We start from the raw sequence: 21,423 nt of genomic DNA, 5'->3' as shown, positions 1-21,423 counted from the left end.
TGCCCCCAGTTTATCACCAGCTTAGCTGGGAGGTATTTTCAAAATGCACAGAGCCATGCAAGGAAAAATACAGAATAAGAATTGAATTTAAAAGAATCTTAAAAAACTTGTCCAAAATAAATATCCTGAAACTTGCCAGCACATACACTCAGAATGGAGTGAGCCCCTGAACAACATCAACATTCAACCAATAATATGTTAACCTTTTACACCATTATTAAAACATGGTGGTTGATCAGTCACAATACAGTTCAAGAACTCTAAAACATGATAAAAGTAAGTGACTTAATAGTGTGGTGTTGCTACAGTACAGACTGAAAACTTTACCAGAGTGAGCCGAGTCCGGTGTGGAGCGGTAGCCCTGTGTAGGGGAGCGAGGGGACATGTGTGTGGGAGAGCCAGGCACACTCTCTCCTGAGGAGACAGAACGGTTCAGGGACGACAGACTGCGACTGGTGTGAAGCAGGGACGCATGCTTAGTGATCTTCCTAAACAGGGAGTTCCGCTTCTTACTGCTGGAGGACCCACAGACACACAATGTACATATACACATTTACTTCTCAACCATTGCAGAGAAAGCAAGCAGTTTTCACTCATGAAGAACCAAGACTGAACAGATAAAATATCTCATGAGAAAAGTAATGAATTCAAACCTGTCCTGTCCCTCTTTGGTTTTGGTCTTCTTGTTGCGTCGGGCCATTTTAGACTTGTAGCTGGTTTTGCGGGCAGGACCCACCTTAATTGATGTATTCTCAAAAGGTGTGGCAGAGATAGACACCTTCGTACCGCTCTGTAAGATGAAGAATGTAGGTTTTAAATGCATTATCCTTGTGAAAGTACTTGACATACTACAGTGAGAGAGTGTTTGTGAGAACACACCTTGAGGATGAGTTCTACGACTTCAGTGTGTACAAGGCCATGGACTGGCTCTCCATTAACATGTGTGATGAGATCTCCCTCTCTTAGGCCTGCCTCATGGGCTGGTCCTCCTTCCTCCACATGCTGGATAAAAGCATCACATTACACATTGCTTTTTTTCTTGCCTACTCTTTCAGCAGCACTTTTCTGTATATCCACTTAGTACACCACCTCCACTAAAGCACTCACCCAGACCATGTGGTGTACGGTGTAGATGTCTGTGTCTCCCATATAGACACGGATGGCCCGCAGGGTAAAACCATACTTCTTGCCCGCTCTGTGGATAACGATGGCAGGTTTGACGCTGCAGACAGCAGGGGAAAGGTCCCTGCTGGGAGAAGAGTCCCGAGATGAGGGGTTGGAGGAAAGAGAGTGAGGAGACATGGGGCTGGCCAGAGGAGATGCTCCATGGTGGTCTGAAACCAAGGTAAGAGTGAGTGGGAAAGAAAACAAAAACAGACACCATTAATTTCTGAAACATAATGCATTTATATGTATTTTCAATAAAATGAAAATAAACTACTAGAATTGTTTAAAGGGTCCATATCCTTAAATTTTCCTTATACATAATGTTTGCGTATCAAAAACAGCCATAATTAATTCTACATGATAACTGATTCATCCATATTAAACAGGCTGTTTCTGCTACTGTGCTGACATATGTAAATGAGCTCTGTTTCAATTGGCTGCCCTGTTCTGTTGCTCATTCAAAACAGCAGTCTGGGCTGAAACACTTCAGCGTGACTGCTTGGCAATAAACTGCTGTAGGCTGAATAGGTGAATGTATGTGAAGGTGTCGGTTTTCATGACATAACAGAATTAAAAACGGACTGTATTTGCAGCTTAGTTTCCAAATATGGACTGTATGGACAGGATAGTGAATGTTATATTTTGAAATTTTTACAATATTTACATTCTGCATTTACATTATATTACATGGGCTCTATAAAGTTTACTATACACAGCACAGGCAAAACTAAGTGTTTCTTATTCTGTTTTGCTTATTCTTTGATTTCCTGGCGATTATATTGCAGCCTTATTCATATACACCCAATTTTCATAATCAGAAACTCTTGATTCTTGCAAAAAGATGGTTAATTAGATGTGTTACACTAGACGTTTGTAAAAAGTGGTCTATGTAAGGGACTGTCATCAGTAAAGAGTGTGAAGGCTTTTACATTGTAGTAAGATTACATCACTGCAAACCAATGGATTGTTTGCAGAAAAAATAACTTTTGTTAAATTTGTAACTTTAAAAGCCACTGCTTTCCTTAATACTTTTGCCCTGTAGTGTAAATCAGTGTATGCAAAACACCATTTACATGCTGAAAGCCCTTTAGTCCCCTTGGTCCATAAATGCAGCTACTAACCTGCAGGGATCATGAGAGACAGAGTGGTGGCTGAGGCTGATTTGATGACCTTGTTGAGGGGTCTTGATGTGTGTTTCTCTGTGTCTCCTGACAGGAGTCTGTGGCGAGCTCTGCGAGCGGCTAGGTCACTGATGGCTTTTGGAGTGAAGTTATCTGCTCCATCAGTACTGCTGCAACGAGGAGAGCCTCGATCCCCAACATCGCCAGAACTACCAGCTATACGCAGACGCATAACATAATACATTCCTCATTAGTGCTGTGAACGTTCTGAGCTGTTGTATTTTTGTTTCAAACTGCAAGAGAACATTTTTTAAGGGAGTAAGAAGTGCACTAACGTGTGAGTGTGGCTCGGCTAGTTTGGCTGGAGGTGGACCCTGGTGTGGTTGGAGACTCATCCAGTTTGAGCTCCCTCTCCACAGGTAATTCTGGGATGGCGGACGGTAGCTCTTCACTGCGTGGCCCCCTGACTGGAGTCTTTCTCGCACCTTCCTCCTCGCTGGAGATGGCAAAGCGAGGCATCTCGATGATGGCTGAGCAGCAGCGGCGCCGCACTGTCAGAGGGGGGCTGGAGTCACTCTCAGTGTGCGAAGACTCTGACACAGAGAGGCGTTTACGCAGGCTGGAGATAAACATACACATTACATTACTATATAGATTACTCTCAAATGGCTTCAGCAGTTCATTACAGTTCATTACTCACACTGACCTAAGCTGCAACGCTTATTTATATAATCAACAAATCTATCAATCAATTATGTGTTGTTTCTATATTCTTCCCTCATGTTCTCTGTTCCTGATGTTCAAAACATTCAGTCACAAGCCAAGATTTTTTTATGGTAAAGCGAAACACTAGCTATATGAGCCCCGATGCGTCTGTAGTGTATTGCAATCTGCTGGAATGACTGTGTCCATGTGAACATATAGAGAACTTTATAGAGCAGCTTTTGTTTTTTTTAGATGCAAAGCACCTCATGGACCTGGCTTGAAACTCACTCACATTCACTCACATTTAGTAGATGAAAACTTTAACACAAGAGGGTGCCATTAGCACTCTAACAGCTTTTGGTTATTCTTCAGAACAGTGGTTTGCATTAATGATACATAACAATGTGTCCTTGTTAGTTAAATAAAAGTAAAGTTTATTTATCTCGATAAATAATTATAGCAATGATTAATCAACTTTGTTAACTATTTGTTGTGGTACACAGCATCAAGGTAACAGTCAAAAATTAACTGGAGCACATACATCTCAGGTGAGCCCACCAGCCAGCTGCGGTCACGAGACTTAAGGCCACTGAGGCTGTCAATGCGCTCAGCACCTTCCTCACTTAGACTGCGTTTGGTGGGAGGAGGAGTGCGCTTCTCCTCATGCAGGGTCAGACGCTCCATACTGCTGTACACCTGAACATAACGCGCACACACACACACACTGCATCAGGGTCCTGTTGAGCTTCTCTAGATGTCATTGCACACCCAGAGATGCAATACAAATCAGTAAAGTTAGTAATGTGGTTAGGTAGTACCTTGCTGAATCGTGGCGAGCAAGAGGAGAACTGGCGGATTTCCACATGCTCATCATCATTTGTATCCTCCTCTTCATCAGAGTCCACATGGTGATACCTATCTGAGCGAGCTACAGAAAGAGAGAAAGTGTGAAATATGCGCATGTGTGCATGAGTGAGTGAGGAAGAAAAACTTTTCCCACAAGTAGTGCTGAATTCTTGTTCTTGGTGGAAAAATGTGATACACTAGGATAATTGCAGGCTTACTGTCAAAGTAGCTGGTATCATCCTCAGACTCAAGTTGAGGAATAAACTCAGCTTTCTGTCTCAGAAGACTGTTCCAGTCCAAATCCGTGAAGAATCTGTGCTGCTTCACCTCAAATGCACTTCCTTCAGTGAGAAAGACAGAGAGAGGGACACAGTTTATTTTCAGTTAGTACCTCCAGGCACTGTCTTCCTTCTCACTATCTCTGTTTCTCTGTCATTGCTCAGATCCTTTCCCCAAGAGCAAAAGAACAGATGCGAAGCACAACAAAATCAAAAAGATCTTTCCCCAAGATCAAAAAGAACACAGAATGTCAAGGTCAAAGTTTTCTACAGTTTTCCAACAAAGGTAAACATAAGACAAGTCTATACAATAGAAAAAAACTCATTAGACTAAGGGCACAATTATTATATATGTATGCTGTGGGCACACCTGTTCCTAATCGCTCAAGTGGGTTTTGTCGGAGCAGTTTGGAAATGAGATCTTGAGCATCTGGTGGTAGAGCTTCATCTTCCTCAGGCCAGATTATCTCATCTACAGCAAGCACAAAAGAGATCAGCCAAGATTGATTAAACTTAGAAGGTGGTGTATAAAGCAGTAAAAGTTCTACATTAAATCAACATTACATTCTATGGTGAGTAAGAAATAAACTAGCAGAACTACAGTGGATGCTTTTCTTTGTGGTACTAACCACTGATGACTTGTCCAAACAGTTCCTCAGGAGTATCTCCGAAGAAAGGGGCACAGCCTACCAAAAACTCATATAGAATGACACCCATGGCCCACCAGTCCACAGGTTTCCCATAACCTTGTCTGAGGATCACCTCTGGAGCAATGTACTCAGGGGTGCCACACACCTGAGGGGTGAATAGAAAGAAAAGCATGTTAGAGAACAGCCAAATGAGGACATAAAACCACACACCAAGCTGCTGGAGGTCCATACCTGTTTGTCTAGAAACTCGCGGGCATCTTTCTCAATGTGGCCCTCATACAGGTTAGTCGTGAGACTCATCAGGCCGATCTTGGACAGACCAAAGTCTGTCAGTTTGATGTGTCCCATTGATGTGATGAGAAGACTGAAATTGGAAACAAAAGACAGACGCCTATTGTCATACTACTGTATGAAAGAAGACAATGCTATGTTGTATTCCTTTCACATTTAATGTCATATGTCACTTTCTCTCTCTCAGTCCTGGTCCTGGAGATCTACCCAAATGCTGAGTTTAGCACATCTGATCCAGATAATGAAATTTCAGAGGCATCTGAATATTAGAGCCAGGTATATTTGATCTAAACTCTGCAGTGTGGTAAAGCTCCAGGACCAGGATTGGGCATACCTGATGAACAGTACAGAAGAAATGCTGGCAAATCCTGCATGTTAGGTGGGCTTACTTGTCAGGTTTGAGGTCCCGGTGCACAATGCCATAATTGTGCAGGTATTCCAGAGCCAGCACAGTCTCAGCAAAGTACATGCGTGCCATATCCACAGGTAAAGCGCCGATGTGCTTCAGTAAAGTGGCACAGTCCCCACCTAAACAGAGTATGACAATCAAGGTTTAACAGAGCCTAGAAGTTCAAAAGTTTGGAAGTGGAAGTGTAGACTTAGTTATAAATTAGATACTAAACTGTATTTTAAACGTTTTATTCAATATTTGAAGTATTATGGGAAAAAACAAGTGACAACACAACACATCTTTAGATTTGATTACCATTTTTCAATTAAAAGACGTAGTGACTTCATTTTGGGTGTTACATAGCTTTCTCTGTCATATTAGAATAACTTACAGCTATGTTCATAATTCAGAGACACCAAAACACTCTTTTAGGACAAAAAATCATATCTAATTATTTGATACATGTGAAGTTGCACAGGATTAGCATATTGGAAGCATTTTATACATTTATCTGCAGTTAAATTGATTGAATTGTGGCTAAAACTTCTGAATGGAAATGTATACTGATCACAGTGCATGTCTGTGTACACACGTCTTACCTTCAACATACTCCATGACCATGCAGAGATGTCTGCGTGTCTCAAAGGAGCAAAACATGCTGACAACAAAGGGGTTCTCAGCAAAAGTAAGAATGTCCCTCTCCACAAAGGCCTGTTGGATCTGGTTCCTCAGGATCAGGTTCTGTTTGTTGATCTTCTTCATGGCAAAACGCTGGCGAGTCTCTTTGTGCCTCACCAAAAACACAGCCCTAAGGGAAGGACACAATTTTAAAGATTTCTAATTGCCCTATATTTATTTAATAATTATCTCTTATGTTCATTTTTGATGGCTAATTTTGCTTTACATTTGTACAATGTTTTTAGCAACATGCCTGCAATATGGCTGTTTTTCCAATACAGTGATAACAACAACGCATCTTACCCATAAGCTCCATTACTGATGAGTTTGATGGTCTCAAAGTCCTCTTCTCTTGGAGTTTTGGTCTTAGGCTGTGGGCTGAGATGGCTGTACTGTAGCACCTCGACTCTGAAGAAAAGCACATACAACCCAACTGTTTAGGAGACCCATGCAATGACATTAATAGTTAATTCTTTAACTCACTAAACTTTGCTAAAGGCACTGCTCTTCTTAAACTTTCCAAATTTTCTGTCATATGTTAGTTTATCTGTGTCTGCAACAGGATTACTGTAGTTTTGATATTTTCATTACGCTTTTTGCTGTTGTTTCCTTCCATTAGTAACTTTGATAACTTTGGTCTTTAACAACCTACACTTGAAATAAACACTACAGGCAAAAAAGGTGACAAATTCCAGTTTCACTCACCTCTGAGGAGTCCTCTGTCTCAGGTGTTTCTGGATTTCCACTGTCATAACTGCTCAGCTGGGCCATTTCTGAGCACAGTGAAGGGGAAAGGAAATTGTAGGTGTTAAAACCATTTCAACTCTGTGAGTGCACTGTGCTTCTATAACACAACCCTAGAATTTGGCTCTTAGCTGACCTAAAGTACCAAAAGTAATTGGCGGGGTCACATAACATTCTGATGACATTTTAGAACTATGCTGCAGTAGAGCAAAATATTCAAAATAACCAAATGTAAACATCCAGGCTTAAAGAAGTAAGTATACTAACAATGCTCACTGACCAGACCAGACCAGACCAGAGCTCTTTTGAAAATAGAAAATGGTCCTACCCTCTAGGGGGTCCCTAGTGAGGCCTAGCTGGCTGATGATGTAGCGGGGGATGTCTGATTTGATGCCATGGCCTTCCTTAGCATGGCCCTCTGCAGCTTCCAGCAGGTGGTAGAACTCCTCTGGATCAAACTCCTTCAAGAGAGAGGGAAAGAGAGAGAAAAAGAGAGAGATACACTCAAATGTTCTGGCACAGGACATTTTTCACTCATACTTTACAGTCTTATATATAAAAATGCAGATATAAACTACTGTATGGAAAAATACAGTTCACAGAACATATAAAACAGATATAATGCTTTTCTGACAAACCCTCAAACACAGAAATCACAGCAGGTCTTTGGACCTAATCATGACAATTCAAGGTGGTTAATGTTGGGTGCTTATCATTATAAACTTCATAAATGGCATCAAGTCCTGAACATTACTGCCATTTAATTTAGCTATAATGGTCAATATAGAGTCAGAATGATGCCAAAATCAACGGCCAGGAACAGAAAGCGCTAAGGTTATTTAATGATATCACTTGTTATTCAGCAATCCCTGCATCCCAGTAATAACTATTACTACTTATTTACTACCCAGCCCTAAAACAGATTCTGTTTGTTACAAAAAAACACAGATTCTAAAGATACAGCAATGTAATGTATATGACATCAAATATATATTTCATCCATCTAGTTCACTTGACTAACAAATACTAAATTCTCTTATAACTATACTGTGTGATTAACTTAAAGGAATGAAGCTCACCAATTCTTTTCATGGCTGCTGAAAGTCGAGTGAAGAGTCTCAACATCCAATAAGAGTCAGTGCACTAAGAACTTTTAATAGCTCTACAGCTCTGCTGTTACTAAGGTAATGTCACACTCACTGCATACAGCTCTATTACAGATTCATAATTCATCATTTTAACAAACAGCAGCTCAGTTTCTACTGACAGCACCTGAGGCCAGAGAAAGAGAGCTATTTACCACACACATAAGCCAAATGTCACCAACTCTATGTTATTTCATTAAAGGGTAATACATGGCCACCTGAATGGCACAATTGGATAAGAGAATTATGTTCTATCACAGGAGGTCCTGTCAGTCCTCCAAACATCTGAAAATGGTGTGACAGTCTGTCACTGACATGATGAGAGAAAAACTCTGCCGTTTCTCCAAGACAGATGATGGAAAAGTAGTCAGGGTCTCAGTGAGCGGGTAAACTTTACTTTGATCACTTTCCTTCACATATCAGGAGCAGAGTCAAGACGAATATAGAGGAAAAGGGCTGAATTATCCCATAGCCCGAGTTAATCTAAGTATTAATTATGCATAATTTGCTTGTTAATGGTTCATAAACATTAAAACATTAATTTCCTCAGCATATCACTGACAGACAATGAAGATAAATACAGAGAAAGAAATAACTGTCAATTACCCTGTAGCCCTTTCTTTGCTTTAACTATCAAGTTGGTCTCTGCAATAAATGTGCATCATTTATTTTATGCTGGAGAAGTACAGCTGAACAGCTGCTGTGGCTTCATTAGAGGAGAGCCATTCTGCATGCTGTCACACTGCAGACTACACCTGATTACTCTAAATACACAAGTGAGCAGGACCATGGAGCCTTGTCCCACACACAGCGCGTATGTGTGGATGAGCACTCATTCACTCAGACATGCACAGTGGAATGAACATAAACAAGCTCTCAAAAGTCAGCCTCTCTTTATAATATAGCTTAGTTTAATATAGTATAGTAAGCTATTATTCCAGACCATCACATAAGAACTGGCAAATATTGAATATTCTAACTATAATGGCAAACACAGTAGGAAAAAAATCTCATGACAAACTAAATGGCTTTTAGGTTTGATAGGATAACCCACAAACTGTGACCAGAACACAATCCAGAAGAATACTGCTTTACATACCATCAAATCAATAAATAATACTGGATGCTAGGCCTTGGTTCACTAGGCAGATTTGCTTCTAGGAGATTTTTCATTGTGACTGTGCGGTAGTCTATGCCTTTGCTTCATTAACTACAGAAAAACAGTTAGAGCTGTGGAAATGCACTGAGAATAACAATAAGGCATCTGAAAGCCTGAAGACGGCTTCTTACCAGGCACTCCAGCAGCCGAGCAGGCCGAGCAATGATGATCATCAGCTTCTTGACGAGCTGGGTGACAAAGGTCACCTCCACACTCTCCGAGCGCTCATGAGCCTAAGAGAACAAAAGAAACAGAACAGAACAGAAAAGAAAAGGCTATAATTACTCACTGTTGTATGCACTTTCATCTCACATCTGTGGTGGAACATTTTGGAAATTTTTAAAAGATGTCAAACAACATAAGAATACATTTTAATAGAGATTAGGCCACATGATGCGAAAAGAAAAATGTGTTTTATGATGCCTACGGTGCTGTGAAAACGTACATTTCTTCTATTTATGCATATTTGTCACAATTGAATGTTTCTGATCATCAAACTACTTTTACTATTAGACAAAGATAACTCAACACAGAAATGCTGTTCAGCCCTACCTGGCCGTATGTGAAAATGTAACTGCCCCCTACTAAATCAACCATTAACCAAATTCAATTGATTATTGAGGTCAATTTGACTAGCCCCACCCAGGCATGATCACTGCCAGACCTGTTAAATCTAAACATCACTTAAATAGAACCTGTTTGGCAACGTAAAGCAGGATAGAAGGTCTTAAAAAGCAGCACATGATGCCACATTCTAAAGTGATTCAAAAACAGATGTATAACAAAGTCACTGAAATCTACCAGTCTGGAAAAGGTTACAAAGGCATTGCTAAGGCTCTGGGACTTCAGTGAACCACAGTGAGAGCCATTATCACAAATGGAGGAAATTTAGAATGGTGGTAAACCTTTCCAGGACTTGTGGGCCTACCAAAATTCACCAAGAGCGCATGGACAACTCATGCAGGAGATTACAAAGGAACCCAGATGAAAATGTAAAGAACTGCAGGCTTCATTTGCCTCAGTTAAGGTCAATGTACATGACAATGTACAAAAACTGCATTCATAAGAGAGTTGCACGATGCAAACTACTGCTGACCAAAAAGAACACAAAGGCTCGTATTGTATTTGCCAACAAAGAAAAAACATCCTGATGGCCCCCAAGACTTTTGGGATAATATTTTGTGGACTGGTGAGTCAAAGATAGAACATTTTGGAAGATATGGGCTCTGTTACATCTGGCGTAAAGCTAACACCACATTCCACTATAAGAACATCATACCAACAGTCAAACATGGTGGTGGTAGTGTGATGGTCTCTGGGGCTGCTTTGCTTCTGCAGGACCTGGATGACTTGTCATAATTGACGGAACCTTGAATTCCACTCTCCAACAGAAAATCCTGAAGGAGAATGTCTGCCCGTCAGCTTGTAACCTTAAGCTTCAGCGCAGCTGAGTTATGCAGCAGGACAACGATCCGAAGCACACAAGCAACTTCTGAATGGCTCAAAAAAAAACAAAAATAAGGTTGTCCGAGTCAAAGTCCTGACACAAATCCCATTGAGACGCTGTGGCAACAACTTAAACGGGCAGTTCATGCTCGAAAACCCTCCAATGCAGCCAAATTTACAGAATTCAAGAAGAGTTGGCCAGAATTCCTTCACAGCGATGTAAAAGACTCATCACAAGTTATCGCAAACATTTGATTGCAGTTGTTACTGTCAAAAGTAGCACAAGCAGTTATTAGGTTTAGGGTCATATAGATTTTAAATAAATCTTTATCTTCAATAAATGTAACGATCATTTAAAAGCTGCATTTTATGTTTACTCATGTTGTCTTTATGCTATACTAAAATTAGCTGGATGATCCAAAACGTTTAACTGTGATAAATTAGCAAAAATAGAAGAAATCAGGTGAGGGGCAAATACTTTTCACAACACTGTACAAGGGGAAAAATTGTATGAATTCCAAGACAACCTACTATTTGAAAAAGCGAGGGGATGGGCAGTGGTTGAGAGGAAACGGGAGTTGATGAAAAGGCACAGAGGGATGTGTAATAGAGTGGCCTGCGTGGTTAATAAACAGCGGCTGGACTGAGGCTAATAGAGCTGTCTACAGCTGACAATGCTCTACCCTCCAGGGGATTTCTAATCATCCTCTGAATAATTTATACAGGTAATGAAACCTGCAAAGAAATACACACACACACACACACACACACACACACACACACACACACACACATACATTCACACACAATAGTCTGATGGATAAATATGCTATATGCTATTCACAGAGGATACTGGAGGAAGAGACAGAAGAGAGATAAAATTGCCTGACTTGCACTCTGCCCTAGGGTATATGAGGTCAGGAGCACATTCCCAGGATTCATCAAAGGCCAGGCATCATGGTGACAGGTCAGCGGATTGACCGTGGGACTAGATTGGATCCTGTGGTTTTTAATGATGACACCGCTGGAGACCAAACTATAGTGACTGGTCATTTAAAAAAGAGATAGACATCAATGGCCTTGGGTCATATTTGCTGCGACCTTTCCTAAGAGCTGAACAAAAGACAAGGCAATGGAAAAATGATGGTGCATCAAATCGATTCAGTTTTGTGCAACAAGGAACTGGAAAATTCATGCAGTGCACAAAAAATCAAAACAAAAGTAACATGAAAAAGTATGACACTAATGATAAAAATAGAATTTAAAAATTATCTAAAAAGAACCCTTAAAGTTCCCATAAAGCAGACTGTTTGTTTTGGCCAACTAATCTCAGATATAATATAAATCTCTTTTTCAAACTGGTACACTATGCATTCCATGCACATGCTGCACCAGTATGAGCAGCACACAGTGGGAAAAACTCCAGTCCGAAAACAGATGTCCACACATCCAAACCCTTCAGCGTTCACTCAACTGCAAGGTCCTCGCTCTGTCTGAGGATGCTCCATTCCCAACACTCCAGAATGTGCTGAAGCACCTCTTCCTCCTCCAGCCGCCTCTGCCACGAGACGCGTGCCATCCTCCAGACGGGACAAAGTGCGCTTTCCAGCGCACACCTGCTGAAGAGGCGATTTATACAGCCTCCCCGCTCTAGCCCACCTGTCACACTGAACACCCCAATCCAAACCAGCCAATTAGCCTGGGCTGGGTGATGTCATCCTCGCTCGCCTGAATACCAAGACGGAGCGTCCGAGTATGTGCTCATGAGCATGCAAGGTGGATGTGATGTTAGCATTATACTGGCTCTCGAGCGAATTTGATTCTGACAGGCAACGGTGATGGGTTGGTTAGACACAGCCAACCAAAAGAGGGGAAAGCCTGACCCCATCTCTCCTCCTCCTTCTCTCCGTTTCCATCGCTCAGTTAGACATACTCTCTCTCTCCCTCTATGCTTACAGCTCTCCTTCTGGCTGTCTGAGAGCATCATCAGTCACCAGCGGTGGTTACTAAAGCGTGAAATTAAAATCAGGGAGGTTCTTCCCCCCATTTCTAACCACACAGACCCTACACATACACGATCGCATGCACACACGTATGATTTAGACGGATCAGAATGGGACCACTGGGAGCCGTAAAGCTGGTTAAATCTCCAGTGACTCTGTGACTGAGCTAATCAAGACATCAGCCGCCTGTTTCACGCCTGACACACGACAGGTGACTTGTATGCTGGCCTTATAACCTAATCGACATGACCTTCCACCTTGCTATGATGACCTCACCATGCTCAAAGACAGACAGATCACTAATACCTGAGAGAGACCAAGCCTCAAGAGGTGTTAGTGACCGGTGATTGTTTAACCACTTCAAAGCTTGCTATAAGCTACCGTACGTGCTCCTGTACTTACATCCTGCAGCAGTTTCTCCAGGTTCTCCTGCAGCTCGTAGAAGTAATGGGAGGTGATGAGGCCCTCGCGTGATTTGTCCAGGCAGTCTCGGGACAGTTCGATGACCTGGTGGTGGATGAAGCTCAGAACTCCATCGGCCAGAGGCATGACTTTCTCTGGAGCCGAGGAAGACATGAAATCAGCGAGGCGCTCCTCCATCTGAGCTGTGGCCTGCAGGGGACAGGAGAAGAACAGGTGATGCTCAGGGGAATAAACTAAGTAGAGTACAGGCAGACTACAGTGAAGCTAGTAGCTGAAGTCCATACACATACATGTTTATTCAAACCTTACTCTATTAAAAGCACATTGACATTCAAGTGAAGATATATAAACCGTCTCATCATTCCACTGGTTGTGTACACAGTTTTTTTTTGTGGAAACTATGGATTTTAACTTTAGACATGAATGTTATCCTGCAGTTAAACCTCACCTTTGGGAAACGCTCTTTGTAGACATGGTTCATCATGACGATTTCATGGTCAAAGGATATGGGAGAGCGGCCAGGGCTAGAGGGGGAATTTCAGAAAGATAAGCTTGTTTATAATATTTTAAGGCAAACTAATTGTCTGCATTGAACAAGACCAAGTCATTGGCTATTATGCAGAAGCCTTACATTAACGCATGAACAGCAAAGATTCAGAAAGGGATTTCTGTAAAACTTCATCAAAGTACACAGTCTGCGTGTCAAAGGTTTGGGGACACCTTGCCTTCTTTTGAAATTTTCAAGTAATGTTTGAGTTCCACTATTAATTTTCAAGAACAAAGTAAGAAAGAACAAATACCTACAAATACCTTTACTGCTAACATAAAACAACTACTTGCCAATGATGTGGATGTATTATTCAACAGTCTGTTTATGATTTCCTTTATTTTCTTTTCCAAAATACTGTTAATACTGTTATTTTTAATATGTTACGTCAATTGAAAATGGCAAAGAAAAACGTTCATTAATTAAAAACATTCTGACGGGCATGTATGAGTGGCTGATAGCCCACCATGAATGCGACCAAGAGAGGGTTTGGGGGTGTGCAGAGGTTTCTGCATGAGTCACACTGGACATGTGGAGAGAAACTGGTCATGTGACCATGGGGATGAGGTAATGCTGTTAGTCATCCATCGACAGGCTGCCTGCTCTATTAGCAGCCCTAATTGAATGAGAACACACTCAAAATGGCACATTAGGTCAACCTCAAGGGTGCCGTTTCTCATATGCCCACACGCAAACCCAAACATCCACATACTCACACAGGCTATTGTCTACAGGTGTGTCATAATGACAGGAATGTCTACTTGAAAACTCCCTCAAAGAACTGCAATCAAACTGAGGCTGCGGTAAGAAAAGGTTAAGTCTGACAGAGATTGATTCATAGCCAAAGGCTGCTGCATTAACAATCACATCGAGAGTATTTCTCCAACTGAGACAAAAAGGGAGAGAGAGCGTGTGTTTGTGTGTGCACGTTTGTGTGAGACGGAGACACAAAATGAGAGACAGAGAGAGAGAGAATGTCTTGGAGCAATTTCCACCGTTATTAAATAAAGAATTCAGTGTGAGAAGGATCAGTGTGCTGCTCCTGTGGAGGAATAACAGCCCACATTTAGACAGATGATAATTAGGAAATGTAATTATTTTCTCTAATGGAAGCAGAAAAACGACCTTGCTGTTAAAAAAATTGTTCATTTCTTTGAGAAATGACCTTGAAAGAGATTCTCATTATAGTTTCAGGCAAAATAAGAATTTTATTTGATCTGGTGGATATGTAGTGTGCATAAAAAATAGGGAGTTTTATCCTTAATCTACGTGGAGATAGAGAACAAAGAGGACATGGTCAGCCTTTACCAAGTTTCAGAGACAAAGAACTGGGGATAGGTGTGAGTGTGTGTGTTAATGACTGACGGGTAAGTGAGAGGGCAAGAATGAGCGAGAGAGAGAGAGAGCGAGAGCGAGCGAGCGAGAGAGAGCAAGAGAGAGTGGGAGAGCATGTGTGTAAAGTCCTGTAAATAACAAACCATGGAGTGTGGAGGAGGGGGAAACAGAAAATTAGTGAGCTAACTGCCTGTGACAAAGAGGAAGGTCTACACAATACACACATACAGAGGGGCCCTAAAGACTGAAATCACTGGTGAAAACACTTCCATTTTGCATTCCTTTCTAATTTAATCATTTCCCTGCAAATATTTTTGCCATAACAATTTGTGTGCAAAGCAGAATCTTTGTTTACATGAATTTCAGAATTTGTTAGTTTTTGGTATCTTCCTTGGTATCTTTGGCTTTAATGACAGTGCGCACTCAACCTGCCCTCTATATATAATTTCACAAATTTGCTTTAATTTCAATAGTTACCTATAATTTTAAATATTTTTTCTTCATTTTAATTTTCATAACTTTTCTTGGTTCTAAAACTTTCTGCTGTTAATTATCTGGTTTAAATAAAAAATACCAGAATTGTCAGGGTCATTTTGGACTCCATTGTAGATCTGCACACACATGTATGACAGCACTATGAACTGAAAATTGACCCCTAACAATATTTTCAGCCAACAAAAAAAAAAATCTACAAAAAAAAAATCATCTGTCTGTACAGCATATACCTCTACTGTTAGAAATTTCACATGATTATTTATATTAGCGCTGGGACCATTTAATGATTTATTGATCTTTATCCACAACTGCCATAAAATCAGTAAGTGGAATTTATAGCTGTTTTTTTCCTTATCTGTTTGCATGTGTGAGTGTTCTGAGCCCCGATCCACATTCTGCAGTCACAGTGAATGTGTAAAACTAACTGTGAATTCCCAAGCTAATGATACTACTAATAACACACTGAATTCCCTTAATACAGCAAGAAAGATCATTAGGGTGAACTGAATAACTAATAGCTATTTTTATTTTAATGTTTCCACGTAAAGGCAGGGCAAAAAGACTTGTGTGAATCAGTCATAAAGATTCCGGACATCCTGTGGTAAACTTGCATTACCCTGGTCAACTTTGACAGGCTGATTCTCTAGAAAGACAGGCATGGCTTTGTTAGCCATGGAAGCTCTGGGAACATGACAGTTATCTTTTCAGCAGGAATCACTTAATTATAGCAATACTTCTGTAACCAACAGACTTGACACATCCATGATGGATGCTGCATTGCATGTTGAGCTCATTAATGTCAGTGAGCACATGTGTGTGTATATATATATATATATATATATATATATATAGTGAATGTGCATGTGTGTATTAAGAGATTACAGCAAAGAGAGAAAGACAAAGAAGCATCCTCAAGCACTGAATGAAAAAGCACCACTGTCAACTCGCTCTGCATGCCTGCTAACTCAGGCCAAGAAATTAGCATATGATTACTCCGTTCCTTGTTTCTAATTAACCAGGGTGGGCTCTGCTCCCTTCCTTTCACAACGAGCGATGGAGAGTTCCAGAAAGGCATAATACGTAAAACGTGGTAATAGCCTAGTCTACTGTGCTCATCTATTATTTATGGATCTAATAATTCTGATGTGTAGAATCCCCACTGAGTGCGTGCAGATACAGCTGGAGTGAAGGCCATGGTTTCCTGAATAAGTCATCTTAACCTAAAGCGGGGAGGGGTAGAGCGAGAGACAAAAAACAGGAGGATAGAGGATGTATGGCATATGGATGTGCACGGCTGAGAGGCTCAGGAGGGAAGCTGTCTTATCTCAAGATGAACAGACTGAAAAAGCAGAGCAGGAATGGACTGCAAGGTGTGAGTATAAGAATAAAGACATGTCAGTCAGAAGGACAGAGTGGCTGAATAACATCTCTGTTTCCAAAGAGGAGACTTTATTGAGAGTGATATGTGTCAGTTTAGTGTGAAAGCTAAAGCTTCTGGCCTTTACCAGAAAGAGCCTGGGGGCAAAGCCATTGCACCTACTGAGCAAAGAAATAGCCTTTATGGAGGAGCATGCTTTGGGCTACCTTGACATTAAAGAGTTCAAGAGGCAAAAATCTGATTTTTTGCTTAAATGCAACATCTTATTTTTTCAGAGCTGTATAACACAACAAACTTGTTTTTTTCAAATCCGATCTCAATCGTTTACATATACGGTTCTACATCTTATTCATACTGGATTTGTGGCCGTGTGACTGCAATGAAGATGGTTCACAGCGTAAACACATCCTCCCTTAGTTTGCCTCAAAGTTTTTCTTGCCAAGATTTCTGTGATGTTACTTTATGACAGTGACTGTTGCTTAAACCACTATATAAAGAAAGTGTACTTCACTGTGCACGTACATATGATCATTATGATCTAGGCTTGGGCGATAGGTCGATGTATTCAGATATCATTGACGATTGACAAGTAACCTGATGATGATGCTTAAAAGGCAATGATCGCAGGGTACATAATCTTTTATTCACTTTTACTGTTACAACAATGTGTTATTAAGGGGCCTTAAAAAACATTAGGCAACAGTAAACTTCCCACTGTCTCAGCAAATCTCACAGCACTTTCCGTAGACCTTAAAGTGTCCTGATGATTAGTTATGAAAATTATGAAAATATAATACTTCATGTTTTTCCATGATGAATTGTGCAGCAACAGATGGGCTTCAGTCAGTAATTGCATCTATAAAGTACAGCTACAGTACAGTACTACAGTATGCAAAAGTCAGAGACCACCCTTCATTTATCTAGTAAAAACACTCAAGCACAAGTTATTCATTTTTCAGGGTTAAAAAAACAAGCAAAAACATACTTGACAGAAAATGACACAGAAGCCTCAACTATTAAATATGATTTCAATTCAGTTTTTACTGACCAATCTTTACCCTTATGATAACTTGCATTCTATTTGGGAGACTTGCTTTCAGTTTTTCAAAGACACATTCAGTGATGTCAAGGTCTGGGCACTGGGAGAACAAGTCTATTGCTCTAAGAACACCAGAAGTTTTCTTTGTTTTTTGTTTTTTGTGTATTTCCTTCTTTACAGTAACAGCTTCTTGACAGCTCCAACCGTGTCTATGTCTTTTAATAATGTTTTGAATTTCAGTTTTGGAAACTCTTGTTTCTTTCATCTATTTGACTTCGACATTCTCCTTCTTTATGCAAGTGCAGTATCCTCTAATTAATCTCCTCAGAAATATATCCTGAAAAATAAATAACTTGTATTTACTTAAATAAATGAAGGGTGGTCTCTGGCTCTTGGACAGTACTGTATATGGTAGATGTATCTGATCAACTGGCTAGTGAGTGATGGTAGTACTGTGCGCATGTGTCTGTGTACCTGAGGCTGCGAGAGCGGGGGCGCATGGCTGGAGATCTCCTGCCCTCCTCGTCAGTGATGCTCTCAGAGCTGAAGTGCTTGGTGAGGAAGTGCAGCTCATCTGCAGTGGGCTGGAAGGGCAGCTGGTGCAGCTTCTCCTGGGATGAACATGATGACTGTGAGAAGCAGAGAGGGAGGGATTACAAGGGCAGAAGGCACAGCATAGGCTGCGGCAACTGTCACTCAGATCAGCGGGAGCTACTACTGGCTGATAAGGTTTAACTCTAACGGGCTGTGAAGCCAGCAAAACAGGTGAGTTTTTGTATTAACCGTTTGAATTCAATAAACTGTTTCTGTTTTAAGTGTGAAAAACAACAATCTCTACAAAAGAGATGTTGTAAGTCTTGAAACTTTGAAGGCCATGTTAATATCTGACCCATTGCAAAAGTGTTAAAAAATATTAAGAAAAAAGGTCAGACAGGAGTAATGGGTGGACTTGGTAAGAAGAGTTTTGTAAGTATTATTATTTGTTTTTGGTTTGAGAGTGCTCTAAAGCTAGCAGCTAGCAGCAGGAGAATCTGAGTTCTTTAGAAGAAAACGCATCAATATGTGGCCACTGGCGTTTCTTCAGGCTAAAGAAAGCTGCTTTGAAGCTGGAGGTTATCCCACTGCAGGTCAATGGGATAAACCAAGAGGGAAAGGAATGGAACAGAGATCAAATGCAACAGCAATGCATTTGTCTGAGGGCTATTTCACCATATGGGAGACAAACACAGACAGGGGCACACAAACATACAATGGCACTCTCATTGAAACACACACACACACACACACACACACACACAGGTACTCACCGAGACTGTTGAGCTGGGTGTGTTGGTTCCATACCCTGATGAGGGCAGCGAGGCAAGAGACCAGCGGCGGCCATCCGTCCTTCAGTGACAAAACAAGAGAGGAAAGATGACATGAGTTTGACCACAATAAACAAATAAATGAGAAAAGACAGAAATGACCCTTCAAATGTTTCAGATTTTTTTATTAGTATTTTACATAATTTCTCAGATATTAGACCTGATTGGCTTTACACAAGGACAAGCAGATGCATTCATTCAAAAGGTGGTGCAGTGCTATAATTCCAAAAGACAAAGAAACACATGCACACACAAACAATATGGTGGCTTGCAGAGCACAACACACAGTGATGGACACGTGCTTAACATGGCTGGCCAGAACAACACTTTACAGGCATTGAATATTCGTTGGTGCTTACAAATGAACACCCAGATACTTAGCACTACCATTAAAACCATGACATTTAAGTTCCACAATTCACCATAACTTTAATTAAGTTCTCTTTTTTTTATAAAAAATATTCCAGTTTTTGATTTGTAATGGACAGTTATACACATCTCCATTCTCTTACAATGGATGTCCCGAAGATTTCAAAAGACAGACATACTGTAATGCTGTCAGATAAGGATGCAGATACATTTTTGCTTACCTAGACAGCAGCAGTGATACAGAAGTAAGTTCAAGACATAAATCCTTAAAAATCATTGCTTAGCGATGAGCGATTTCAGAGTCAGTTCAGCTGATTTACTGAATGAACAGCCAAGTTTATATTCCATTGCTAATTAATTGGTTCAATTCCATCACAAGTGAAATAACTTTGACAGACAAACGTAAATCTCATTCCGGACTGAGGACTCAGTGAGTTGTTTCAACAGAATTAGATTTATGGCCATTCATATCATATAGGAACTGTTCAGCTAAACCTGCTTTCTCAGCTGAGCTTTTTCTCCTGAATGTCATTTAACAGTCAAAACTACAGCCAAACAAACTGTTGTGCATTTGGCTATTTCTCTTTAAACAGTGTTAGCCATTTTAACTTGGAAAATTGTGAGATATCCACAAGAATGTTGTAGAAATCTTGTGTGGTTTAACACAAGACAAAGCTTTCAAATACTAAATAGAAATGAAAACCACCAATTAACAAACCTTTGACTAATCAGATTAGTCGGGCCAGCCTTAGTGCTTAACAATAAACAAATGAAAGTGAAAAAACTGTACACATGCGCATATTAAAATTATGAATAACATGAAAATCATGTAGGTAGTCAGACATCTATGTTCAGCTAACTTCTTTTGTGAATAGAAAAGCAGGACAAGTTCACTTCCAATATCGACAATGCCTAATCATACATCTGTAGGCTTGTCCACCTCTGTCCGGCAGTTATTTATGACTGAACTTGGACTTGATACAGATTGGGACTTAGAATGCAATTGCAAGAGCAATTAGTACTTCAATTACATACCCAATGCACTTTCAATTTGCACTCAGTAATGCAAAACTGGACAAAATATTAAGCAAAAATTCACATAAAATTTAAATCCAAATGTGATGTTAATTAGGTTTGTCTGACTACCTGGCTTAATGAGATAAAGTAAAATGTTTTGGATTGACAGCAATGCTGGGAAAAAGACACAAATTGATGTGAAAAGTACCTGTCAGCCCTGTGCCCGTGACTGTGTAGGAAAGAGGACAGGATTAAAGAGACGTGCAAGTTTCTGTGAGCTTGTGTGTCTTTTAGCATTGAAAGAGTATATATATTTCTCCATATCTCAAAAAACACTACAAAGCTGAAACAGACATAATCCATTTCAGTGTCACACTCTTTCACACAGGATATCTTCTTTTGTTGGCCAGAAGACCGTCGCTATAAGTACCTTCTTTGCCCATCAGGTGGCGCCACTGAACTGACTCCTAAGACTTACTGCAGAATAAGGCCTTGTACTAAGTCTTGTGTTGAAATTGCCTTTCATTCTGCATGAGGTCATTCTTCTGTCTGTCCGCTTCATATTTTAATTTATTACCAGCCTGTCTGCTGCTTAGTTACCAACACAGATTCACTCATTATCGTCTGCTTTGTCATTATTCAAAGCTACAGAGGGAGATGGAGATAACTGCAGAATAAGTGACCGAGCTGCAATTAATGACCGGCAGATGAGACACCGAGGCTGCTAGTTTCGTCTACAGAGTAAGAAAGACTTCTCAAAATTCCACTTCGTCTTTGAGGAAAAAAATGTTGGATTTAATAAATCAATTCACACCTGAAAAACAATTTCATT

The 21,423-nt window shown here is 40.5% G+C and overlaps 1 protein-coding gene across 1 annotated transcript in view; it reads right to left on the bottom strand.

The window, feature by feature from the left end:
• The window catches only part of mast2 (microtubule associated serine/threonine kinase 2), a 154,841-nt gene that overhangs the window by 5,671 nt on the left and 127,747 nt on the right, over positions 1-21,423 (bottom strand). The window contains 24 exon segments of the mRNA XM_036570645.1: positions 328-515; positions 654-790; positions 880-1,002; positions 1,108-1,334; positions 2,289-2,504; positions 2,624-2,907; positions 3,535-3,689; positions 3,812-3,921; positions 4,058-4,180; positions 4,488-4,589; positions 4,747-4,912; positions 4,999-5,131; positions 5,448-5,586; positions 6,049-6,257; positions 6,431-6,505; positions 6,507-6,535; positions 6,833-6,900; positions 7,200-7,332; positions 9,307-9,408; positions 13,027-13,236; positions 13,496-13,571; positions 18,316-18,470; positions 19,149-19,227; positions 20,800-20,820. Coding sequence (XP_036426538.1) covers positions 328-515; positions 654-790; positions 880-1,002; positions 1,108-1,334; positions 2,289-2,504; positions 2,624-2,907; positions 3,535-3,689; positions 3,812-3,921; positions 4,058-4,180; positions 4,488-4,589; positions 4,747-4,912; positions 4,999-5,131; positions 5,448-5,586; positions 6,049-6,257; positions 6,431-6,505; positions 6,507-6,535; positions 6,833-6,900; positions 7,200-7,332; positions 9,307-9,408; positions 13,027-13,236; positions 13,496-13,571; positions 18,316-18,470; positions 19,149-19,227; positions 20,800-20,820 — 3,260 coding nt within the window.

This window comes from Colossoma macropomum, unplaced genomic scaffold, assembly GCF_904425465.1.
Source record: "Colossoma macropomum unplaced genomic scaffold, Colossoma_macropomum, whole genome shotgun sequence".
NCBI classification, from domain to species: Eukaryota; Metazoa; Chordata; class Actinopteri; order Characiformes; family Serrasalmidae; genus Colossoma; species Colossoma macropomum.
The sequence above is the reverse complement of the archived record's forward strand: the minus strand, read 5'-3'. Positions and strand labels throughout refer to the sequence as shown.